The sequence below is a fragment of the Cheilinus undulatus genome, linkage group 11 (assembly GCF_018320785.1).
Source record: "Cheilinus undulatus linkage group 11, ASM1832078v1, whole genome shotgun sequence".
Lineage (NCBI taxonomy): Eukaryota > Metazoa > Chordata > Actinopteri > Labriformes > Labridae > Cheilinus > Cheilinus undulatus.
Genome location: NC_054875.1, coordinates 21,824,305 through 21,835,540, shown reverse-complemented (window position 1 = coordinate 21,835,540; position 11,236 = coordinate 21,824,305). Strand labels below are relative to the sequence as shown.

The 11,236-nt window shown below is 41.1% G+C and overlaps 1 protein-coding gene across 2 annotated transcripts; it reads right to left on the bottom strand.

Moving 5' to 3' along the window:
* Positions 1-8,415: 8,415 nt before the first annotated feature.
* Positions 8,416-10,310, bottom strand: her9 (hairy-related 9). 2 transcript variants are annotated; one of them, XM_041799488.1, is made up of 4 exons: positions 9,980-10,310; positions 9,745-9,840; positions 9,553-9,640; positions 8,416-9,440 (listed from the first exon to the last, which is right to left on the bottom strand). In XM_041799488.1, the coding sequence occupies exons 1-4, from the start codon at positions 10,085-10,087 to the stop codon at positions 8,857-8,859; spliced, it is 876 nt and encodes a 291-aa protein (XP_041655422.1). In that variant the 5' UTR covers positions 10,088-10,310; the 3' UTR covers positions 8,416-8,856. The 2 variants fall into 2 exon arrangements, with proteins under 2 accessions (XP_041655422.1, XP_041655423.1); XM_041799489.1 differs by having other exon boundaries at positions 8,416-9,437.
* Positions 10,311-11,236: the final 926 nt, after the last annotated feature.

Below are 11,236 nucleotides of genomic sequence, written 5' to 3'. Positions count from 1 at the left end.
TGAGACAGCAACTTCACTCGTGGTGCATTATATTTATTTATCTTATTTCACCTTTTTTTAACCAGGAGAAGACCTCACTGAGATTAAAAATCTCTTTTTCAAAAGTGTCCTGGCAAAGACAGCTGCAGCAAACAGAGTGCATAAAGGTTTAGTGCCCAAAGGCATTCTGGGAAAACTGCAGATTTGCTACAACTCAAATAATATGAGTTATAACAACAAATACTTAAATTGTTTGAGTACTGTTCACTTAAAACTGAAATAAGTTCTATCAGCTCATAAAAATAGAGTTCAAATCGCTGTTTTGGATTTTTAAGTTAACACAACTTAATTATACCCCCTTTTTACTTAATTTTTTTAAACTAAGTAAACTTAAATAAATCAAGCCCTTTTGCTGTTATGGCCAAGAAGTACAATTAACTTGTTTATAATAAGTATTTAGAACAGGTTAAGAAGAACTGAGTAATTTCAACTCAATGTTTATGAGTAAAATGGATGTTGCTTTTTACAGTGTACTTTGAGTGTGTAAGACTTCTAATTCAGTTATTTTTTAGTGAACTGTAAACTCTGATAAGCTCATACAACTCAAAATGTTTTGAGTAGCCGATTACCTTAAATATGTAAGTATAATATCTGGAAAAAAAAAACGTATTTCTCAAAGACTTTTTCAGTTTCACTTCCACCTTAGGTAGGCTGACATAAACAACCAACAATGGCAATTAGTGACCCACAGAACCAGTAGTGGATGTCTTATTAAGTTTGGCACACCAACATTAATGTTTCCAATCACAGGCGGGACCTCTTTTTAACTTAGTAGGTAACTTCATGCGTGGTGCGAAAGGGTTTAATGCCCAGAGGATTCAGGGAAAACTAAACAGATTAAGATATGACGGTCAAATTATTTTGATATGACAAAAACACTAAAAGACTTTTGAATACTGTTTACTTAAAACTAAAAATTGTTCTATCAACTCAGAGAAAATGAGTTGAAATAGCTGTTTGAGATTTTTAAGTTAGCACAACTCAGTTGTTTCAACTGCCTTTTACTGTTCGGTCTTACAGTACAGTGAAAAAAGATTACAAGTTCCACATATTTCATTTATCTAAAAGAAGTTAAATTAAGAAAATCAAGTTCTTTTGCTTTTATGGCCAAGAACTACAAGTAACATGTGGGTTTATAACAGGTTACAAAAACTGAGTCGGTTCAAGTCAGTGTTTCTGAATAAAATTGCTGTTAGTTTTTACAGTGTATTTAAATCCAAGAAGGCAATGCTCAGTAAGCTACAGAGCAAATGGACCTTTCTATTACAGGCATTTTATCCTGTCACACATGAATCATACAGAACTATTTGTATGTCAAGAAAGATTTTTCAGTATTTACTCTGTTTCACTATTTGTGACTGTGATGGCTGACTTACTACTAATAATGATAATATGTTTATCCATATAGAACCTCTCAAGAACATTTAAGTCACAAAGTGCTTTACAAAGGAGATATGAGAAGTATAGGCAATGATACAAAACACAATTAAAAAAAAAAAAACAGAAACAGCTGAACACAAAAAAGATGAAGCAAACCCCAGTCTAAACAAGTGTAGAAGAGGCAGGCTATCTATACAGAGCAACATTTGTCAAACTCAGGAGCAACCCAGATCAATATAAATTCCAAAATCATCCACTTTAACTTTTCCTCTGATTAACATTTCTAACAGTCTGAATATATTTTAATCATTACAGAATCATTACATTCTCTAAAACCTTCAAAATGCAGAGTTAAAAAGATACCCATTCACAACAATTTTGGGAGCAAGATAAGAACAAATAGTTTAATCTAAATTTCAGATTTTAAAACATTTTCAGTTATTGCATATGAGATCACACTTCCAGCCTGTAGTACTGCAAGAGTCCACTAGTGGGCCACAGTCATACTAAAGGAATCGCTACCATATAGCTGACATTCTCAATGTCTTCTTGAACCTTGTTGGAAAAGTATAATGACCCTTATGTAGCAATGAAAATATATATATTTTTTTATCTTGCAGGATGCATCAGTGAAATAGGTCAAAGGCTGTTTCTCATACTGACACTCAGCCACATAATTCAAATGTGTAAACACACACACACACACATGCACACATGGGAATTAAATTCCCTCAAACAGAAACAACAGAGGCAGGTGGTGGTATCTTTAAAGCACAAATGAGTCAGACCACAGCTCATGACGCTCTCAAGTGTCAAATTGGGGACAAGCCTGGGCATGTGGTGAGACATAGGATGAGTCACACACACAGATACACACACACCTGTGAGTGCTGGGTTATGTTATACCACGGTCATCTGCTTGAATTGTTTGTGATTTCACAAAGAAGAACATTGTGACTGTTTATATTGCAAACTTTCAATCTTGTATCTGTTCATTTGCAGGTGGACGGCAACAGAATGTTAATATTCATGACATGACACCCTTCAGTGTTTTTTTCTTTGACACTGATTGCTTTTTTCTTTAAAATGTTCTTAGAGTTTTACTATTTAACAGCTTAACACGTTGTTCAAGTCTCCTTATACACCAATGTCTCTTAAAAGAAAGCTGACTGTTATCCCCCCTTTAGCTGCCATGCCATTACTGCATGCACTTTCACATAGTGGGACACCATTAGTCAATCTAAGTGTTTACCACGGACAGAACAAGAGTTAAAATAGAGCAACAGCTGCCAGAGCTTCAGCAGGAAACAGGGATGACCTCTCAATAGATAAATACATAAATAAAGTGTGTCTTCATGTACGGGTAGGACTCCTTCAAGGCCACCAAGGAATCTGTGAGATGACCTCTAGCCCTGTCAAGAGGACCCTTAACTCTCCCCTGTGGAATCTGCACCACTTGCAAAGACCATAAGCTTCATGCCTCATGCCTTGAAACAGGAGAAGCTGCTGAAAAGCCAAACCTGGCCTCAGAAATACGCTCTGCAGACAAGCAGCAAGGATCGGGGGCGGGGGGAGCCCATGCAGCACCGGGACCCTGTGATATTTGATCACATTTGACGTGTCTCATTGCGTCTGCCCACCCGGCATCACCTCTTCGGTCTGCTCACACCCAACACCTCACACCCAGCGAGGGCTAAGTGCTCCCTTACTATAAATACTGAGACAGGGTGGAAGCCTGGAGTGAGCCAGAAAAGTGCAAGGGTGGGAGGAGGCAGGGGAGCTTGACTTGAATGCAAAAAGTGAACACCTGTTAATAAGGTGTCAGAGAGTCATATGTGAGGTGTCACTGAAGAAATAATCTGCCAACCAACCTCATTGTTGCTGTCTATATGATCTGCCCTTTCAAAATAAAACACCTGTACACAAATCACTGTAGGATCCCACAGTTGAGGGCAGCACTTTTTTGCTTCTTTCCTCACCTTCTGTTTCTGGTGTCATCCTTACCCCCCTCTCTGATTCTCAAGAAAACAGGTGCAAGGAGAAGTGTCCAGTACACACCACACTAACACTGACACAAACACATCATGGCCTGCCTCTCCCTTACTCCTTACTAGAGCCCATGGCCAAAGCATGCAGGTTATTTCCTTCTGTGCCTGAAGCTGCAGCATCATCCATTGAGTGGCAAATACAACCTGTCATCATGGACACTGGAGATCTGAAACAATCCAAGGCACAGCAAGGAGGCCTGCCTCTGAAATGCTTGTTCAGAATCAGATGACAGGCGTCAGAGAGGCTGCCATAGACGCTTTTACTGTCTGAGTTTAGCTGCTTCAATTAAGAATATTTAAAAAAATGGGTTAGGCTCTCTGTCTCTGAAAATTGAAATCTTCTTACTACTGTCTTATAAAAAAGCATCACCTTAAAAGGTTGGTACACCAGATCCAGAGCAATACTTCATTTTTTTAAATTTAATTAACTAAATATAATGGTCAATTGGTCCTTTATTACGGAAGAGTATTGGGGTCACTGAAAAAAAAAATTGAGACGAAATTTTTTTTTTCACTTGTGAGAAAAAAGTCAGAATTCTGAGATTAAAGTCAGAATTCTGTGAAAAAAGTCAGAATTCTTAGATTAAAGTCAGAATTCTGAGATTAAAGTCAGAATTCTGAGAAAAAGGTCAGAATTCTAAGATTAAAGTCAGAATTCTGAGATTAAAGTCAGAATTCTGAGAAAAAGGTCAGAATTCTTAGATTAAAGTCAGAATTCTGAGATTAAAGTCAGAATTCTGAGAAAAAAGTCAGAATTCTGTGAAAAAAGTCAGAATTCTTAGATTAAAGTCAGAATTCTGAGATTAAAGTCAGAATTCTGAGAAAAAGGTCAGAATTCTAAGATTAAAGTCAGAATTCTGAGATTAAAGTCAGAATTCTGAGAAAAAGGTCAGAATTCTTAGATTAAAGTCAGAATTCTGAGATTAAAGTCAGAATTCTGAGAAAAAAGTCAGAATTCTGTGAAAAAAGTCAGAATTCTTAGATTAAAGTCAGAATTCTGAGATTAAAGTCAGAATTCTGAGATTAAAGTCAGAATTCTGAGAAAAAAAGTCAGAATTCTGACTTTATTCTTCAAATGAAAAAAAGTCTCAATTTTGTTTTTCTTCAGAATTCTGAGATTAATCTCAGAATTCTGACTTTTTTCTCAGATTTCTGACTTTTTCTCAGAATTCTGACTTTAATCTCAGAATTCTGACTTTAATCTCAGAATTCTGGCTTTAATCTCAGAATTCTGACTTTTCTCTTACAAGTGAAAAAAAAAATTTGTCTCAAATTTTTTTTTCAGTGGCCCTAATACTCTTCCGTATACTTTATATTGTTAACATTTATTTTTATTTTAAAACATAACTGTGATGATGTAAATGAAAGTGTTGGATCAGTAGCATTGGTGCTAGCATCCTGACTAACAGTGACTTCACTATGAAGCTGAAAACTGTATGAAGCTCATATTGGGTGATGATGTTAAAACATATTTATTCATGCTACTTTTTCACTCATTTTTGACACTTATTCTATTATTCACTTTTAACTAAGTGCTGCTGCTTGTTGTCCTTAATTGCCACTTTGTAATTGCTTTTAACCCTTTTTTTTGTCACATTCACCTGTTTATGCACCTTTCATACTTTGCTGCTTTTCCCCCTTATTTTGATATTGTTATCCAATTTTTTTTGCCATTTTTGCCCATTTTTGCCACTTCTATAAGCTACATTCAACCACATTTGCCACTTTTGCCATGTTTTGAAGTTTTCACAATTTTTCCACTTCTTGCCCAATTTGTGCACTTCTTTTGCTTCTTTAACTCAATGTTTGTCTCTTTTCAGCCCTTTTTGCCACGTTTCTGAGACTTCTCGCCCACCTTTGCCACTCTGTTTGCTACTTTTAATGATTTTTTTTTCCATTTTCTGCCCATTTTTTCCACATCTTTTTTCCAATTTAGATCCATTTTTCCAATTCTTTCTCATTTTTGCCACTGTTTACCCCTTTTGACGATTCTTTTGCCATTTTAAACAATTTTAAGTCTTTTTTTTTTTTTTTTACCTCTTTTGGGCTTATCCTTATAGCTTTTTTACCCATTTTGCCCATTTATGCCATTTATCTCCCATTGTTACCACTTTTACATTCTACTTTCAACATTTTTTGCCACTATTCATCCATTGTTGCCACTTTTTTTGTCACTTTTGCCCATCTCTGCTACTCATTTTGCCACTATTAACCGAATTTGCCATCATTTCCCCTATTTTACTCATTTTAACCCATTTTTCCACCTTTTTTGCCACTTGTCACCCATTGTTGTCGCTTCTTTTTGCCAGATTTTTCCACTTTTCACCCAATTTCTGCCACTCTTTGCCCATTTTGCCTCTTCTTTTGCTACTTCTACCCATTCTTGGAGTTGACAATAAAACCATGATGTCGTCCTTTTTTCAGCTCAGATCAGATAAACTGGTGTCTAAACGGCACTGGAAAAATACCGTGCATGATTTATCTTATTTGTAACTTTAACGCATGTTGGACCCTCGCTGATGTCTCTTATAGCTTGGAATAAGTCTAGGGGCTCCAGACAGGAGCCTTAAACTCCTGCATTCAATGATACTGCTCTCATTGTGAATGTCTGTGGTAGAATCGTAATACTAAAAGCACTTAGTGCAGGCAAAACAAGGCCTGATGTAACAATAGCAGTTGTAAATTTGGAGGGAGATGTGATGTTAAAAGTTGGCGGCAACGTGGTGCGCGCGTTCCTCCATTCAGTCGCTAATGAGAATGATAATTTGTGGCTCTTCTGATGACCCCTACCCCCCTTTCAATGGCGATCTCTCCCTGGGGACGTGATGGCGCAGGTCCCACAGGGGCATCTAGCCATGTGAAGGAATCCTTTTCATTAGATCCCGCCTGATTCGACTTTCACAGGAACGATAAGACACGTTTTCTCCCTGGATCTAGAGAAATAAGGCGGGATTCAACAAGACCAGAGTTAGATCTTCTATCAGCTGCACACATATGTGAATTTAAGATCTTTAAGCCGCGTGAATGTTCTGATATCATTATGTTCTCGTTTTTACAGACTGCCATCTTTACTGATTATACACAGCTCTCCTTCTACACCTGATTCTTCGGTCCTTTAATGTATTTTTCCACATTTAACTGTTTAGTTGCTTGACTTCTTAACTGCAAGCATGAACCTCATTTATGTTTATTTGTACTGCAGCTTTCCCCAGATTTGTCTAAATCCTACAAAAGGCTGCAATATAAAAATAGAACTACCTTATTCAGCTTCTGTTGGGGGTATTTTATCTGAATCTCCCCTCGATCCGTCATGTTTACAGCGGACCAGGCTCGCTCCTTGGCGGCCACGCGTGTGTGTGTTCGCCTCCTCACCTCCGCCTGCCAGCGGGGATTTACTGACTGGCGCAGTGCCCGACCGCAGGCAGACTAGTTCGCTCGGTTCTCACGACCTCAGCTCCACAAAGGCATCACTGAACTATTAACTGAGACACGGAGGCAGTAGGAGCGACCACAGAAGCCACACACGCTGCCAACTGATGTTTCAGTTTGTCTGCTCGCAAGAGGAAGCTGCTGCAGCATCACTGGCAGGAAGGTTTCAGGGTGCCATTTACCCACGGTGTCATCTGCAGGGCACTGACACGCAGGGTGAAAGCGAGAACGCAACTACACGATTTAACAAGACACTGCAACTTTCAGAGGAAGGTGGGTATAGTGTGAACGTAATCAGTGACAAACACTCCTCAGAATTCACGAGGAGTTAAGTAACAGTACCAATGTTTTTTTTTTTTTTTTAATTTAAGCTCAACTCATATCATTTAAATTAACAAATCACCCGTTCCAACATTTATCATTTTAAAATCAAAAAATAAAAATGATTTTCCAAACACTTAGAATGAGCACATCATCCGCCATTGGCCATTTAAGGGAGTTAAGACTTTCTGTGATAGTTTTTGTGCTTGAACATTTTGATTTTGGTCTCGTGTGTACTGGTGGTGTGAGGGTTGTTTAAAGTTTTAAGTGACTGATGCTGGTCTGTGCCAGCTGTGCGCACCCACTGCGCCCCGCTGGAGTATTAAATGTTGAGGGGTTTTGACAAGGCTGTAACCTAATCCAGAGTAAAGGGGCCCTCTGACTGCAAGTGGCTGACACACGGCCAGCGCCATGCCGACCGACACGGAGACACGACCCTCAGTTCCGGACCCCACTCACCGGGGAAAGATCATTTACGCACAGGGATAAACGGAGATAAAGAGAACAGTCTGGAGAGGGCATGTGACCACATGTTTGCCGCCAAATGTGAAGAAATATAAGTCAAATAGTGTGAACGTGTGGGAGATTTTTGAAAGTCAGTGCATTTTAGATGATCTATGGCAGGAATTTCTCCACCTTGAACACAAAAGTCCAACCAAGTTCTCTTGTTTTCTCCTTCATTGAGGTAAAGTCCCACTGGGAGTGCGGCTGAACAATTGATGCACAAAAGGACGCAAGGATCCTTCCATATTCTTTTTTTTACTGGGGCAATCTGTTAGTGACATCAACCCCTGAGCGCATTTCCCAGGCTCATGAATAGGGTTTAAGACTTCTCAAAGCTCCCGCTGCATACAGGATGAGACCCCTTTCAGACTTTTAATTACCTTTATAGCAATAGAAAGATACACCCCCATTGTCCGCTGGACTATTCTCCAGCAGGCCAGATGTAAAGAGCTCCCGCCAAACTGGTGACAAGTTGGCCACTTAAAACTTACTAAACTGATTTGGAGTTCATGTTAGGAACATAATCGATAGGCTGAAGCTCCGCTGTGACTCTGATCACAAGTTTTATTCCCTTACACGCATCACTTTGGTTTTTACGCATGAACTTTAACTTTTACGCACGGCCACATAAACTCCAAATGATCACATGAACCGATAAAAATGGGAATATAAAACAGGCTTAAGTCAGAAAACGTCATTTTTGAAATCATTTTTATTAGGACAAAGGGCTTTTACCCAACTTCAGTTTTTCTTCTCAACACAAAACAACAAAGGATATAAAACACAGCTTTGGTATAACAATCATTAACAACTCTGTACAAAACTAAACCTTTTCATAAAAAGTACTTCATACAAAAATCTCCTATAAATCTTTCATCTGCATGTACAGCATTTATCACCTACATCCAAATGTTGGACTCTGGTGATAAATAATAAACAAATGTGCCATTGAGGGCAACTCCTGTTCCATAAAACGAAACAACAAGAACTATGGGGGGCTTTAAGTGGTTGGAGATACCGTCCCGAAGCGGGAGAGTTCCAGGTTTACCCCTTTAACAGTTGTCTTTGCAGTCACTTAAAAGTCTAAAGTGAAGAAGTAATGCAAACTGGATTCACCAAAGTCTCTTATCTGAGGCTACCAGGGCCTCCACACAGGCTCGTTGCTCTCTGATCCGCTGCTGACCCCCACCGGGCTGACCGCCTGGGATCCCCCCGAGAAGGACGTCATGCCGTGGACTGGAGACGCTGCAGTGGGTGCGGAGCTGCCATGCACCGGACTGGCGTTCACAGCAACAGGCACTCCTGCATTTGCGTAAAGGGGGATAACAGGTGCTGTGGCGGAGGCAAAGGCCGGGTTTGGGATGAGGAAAGCGAACTGTCCATCTGTTGCAGGCACCAGCTGGAAGCCACCGAAGACCTTAGGGGACACGGCCTCTGCTGGGCTGAGTTTGGAGCCCATAGCGGGGCCGTTGATGGGCAGGGTGGATGGCAGCTGCACGTGGAGGGGCTGAGCGAGATGCGCCTGCTGGGATGCGGTCTGCTGCGGGTAGTTCATGGACATCATCTGGCTCATGCAGCTGGACAGGTGGTTGAGGAGCCTGGATCTCACCTCCGTGTTCACCCCTTCTGAGGTGGACAGGAAGCGGGTCACCTCGTTCATGCACTCACTGAATCCAGCTCTGTATTTGCTCAGGACGGTGGCGTCTGCAGAGAGCGCTGCTGGAGAGATGAAAGAAGATGAATATTAGTGAGAAGTTTGTGCCTTGTTTTGCAGCTTCCTTTGCGGCTTCTCAAAGTTTTGAGAAGTTTTGATTTGATGAAGTCAACTTACCGCTCATCTGGACACGCTGCAGGTTCCTCAAGTGCTTCACGGTCATCTCCAGGATGTCTGCTTTCTCCAACTTGGAGTGTCTGGAGCTCTGCAGGACAAAAACAGGAAAAGATAAGTCTGTGCACAAGTCAAACAAGTCATCAAATGAGATGATCGAAGAGCATGAAGACCGTCAAAGTTGTTTTGACTTACATCTTTTTTGAGTGCGTCCAAGATCAGAGTCTTGAGCTGACTGAGGCTTTCGTTAATTCTTGCTCTTCTGCGTTTTTCCATGATCGGCTTGGATGACTGCAAAAAAAATAAGTGTGAATAAATAAATTGTTCAAACTCAAACAAACTTGCGTCCTGCGTGTATTGTGACGTGAAACATGTATTACAAAATATCTTAATGCAAAGCATGTATGCTTGTAAGATTAAAAACCCTTACCTTTCTATGCTCGCTGGCATTTTTCGGTTTGTCCGGTGTATGTGATCCATTTGCAGGCGCACCGGCGATTGGTGATGCCGTCTGCTTTTCCATAGTGTCAGCGGGCATTTTTGATCAAAACAGGCGAAAAGTTAAAAAAAAAACAAAAACAAGATAAATCCTCTTTGGAGCGAAGAAATAAAAGTTGAGCCGCTGCAGAACACTTTACAGATGCGTGGCAGTCCCGCAGATCACTTTGCGTCGCCTTGCCTCGTTATCACTGTGCTGTCATCTGAGTACAGTGAGTGTGCGTTGCTGCGCGCGGGCCGTCTCTCCTCTGACACACGCCGCGGCGGTACTTATAGACGGCTCGCGTGCTCCCAGTTCGTGTGAAACCTTCTCTGCATTCTTTCCCACACTCGCCTCAGCCAATAACAGAGAGGACTCACCCATTGGTCGCAGGGCAGACCGCTGATTGGACAACACCCCCGCGGGCCGTCAGTCACGCGCTGCTCAATCAGCCCTGCAGGGACAAACAACAAAGCGGAGCGAGCAGCGGCGGCCGGGCCGGGCTGTGAAGTGATAAGGGAGGGGAATGCGCTGGATGTTTGCTTCCAGCTTTGCTCTGTGCTCGTCAAAAATGTTTGACTGCTTGGTGTGTGTGTGTGGGGAAGAATGTAGAGTGTGTATTGACAAAAGGCTTATACGGTACACCCAGAGGCTAACTTTTGACAGTGAGAAGAACTATACGTTCTGAAATTTAAATACAGCCTTCTTGTTTTGGACTTTAAGTGGACTCAGGCCATTGTCAAATAAGCTGTTAATAAGTAGCTAATGTATATATTTTCTAGAATATCCTCGTGTTATTAATATAGCCTATTTTCCCTCCAAATGTTAAAGCACTATTCTAAACTTATGCTAGCCCGATCCTACGACACAAAACAAGCTGTAGTGAGTTCAGGCAATAACATTTTTTCAGCCTAACACATAAACAAACACTTTCATCTATTTTTAAACCCCCACTTACTCCTCAGAGTAGCAGACATCTGTAATGGCACGCGAGGCGGTTTTGCAGTAGCACGCACCAAGCCAATGGCATGCGGCCACTTTATGCAAATACAGCACCAAGCTCTCTGATTGGCTGTGTTGCCGGCTCTGTGTCAATCATCCCGGCGCGGGAGCCGCTCAAAGGGGAAGAGGAGGGGGAGGGGGGCACATCTGTCCGCGTGCCATTCGCGCACAGTCTTCTCCGGTCTACGCGGAGCACGTGCCAAAACC

Excerpts from the sequence above, each read along its gene's own strand:
- her9 (XM_041799488.1), bottom strand. The coding sequence starts at position 10,087 with ATGCCCGCTGACACTATGGAAAAGCAGACGGCATCACCAATCGCCGGT. Across the intron at positions 9,641-9,744 it reads TGGACGCACTCAAAAAAGAT|AGCTCCAGACACTCCAAGTT; the intron begins GTAAGTCAAAAC and ends TTTGTCCTGCAG. Across the intron at positions 9,441-9,552 it reads GCAGCGTGTCCAGATGAGCG|CAGCGCTCTCTGCAGACGCC; the intron begins GTAAGTTGACTT and ends TCATCTCTCCAG.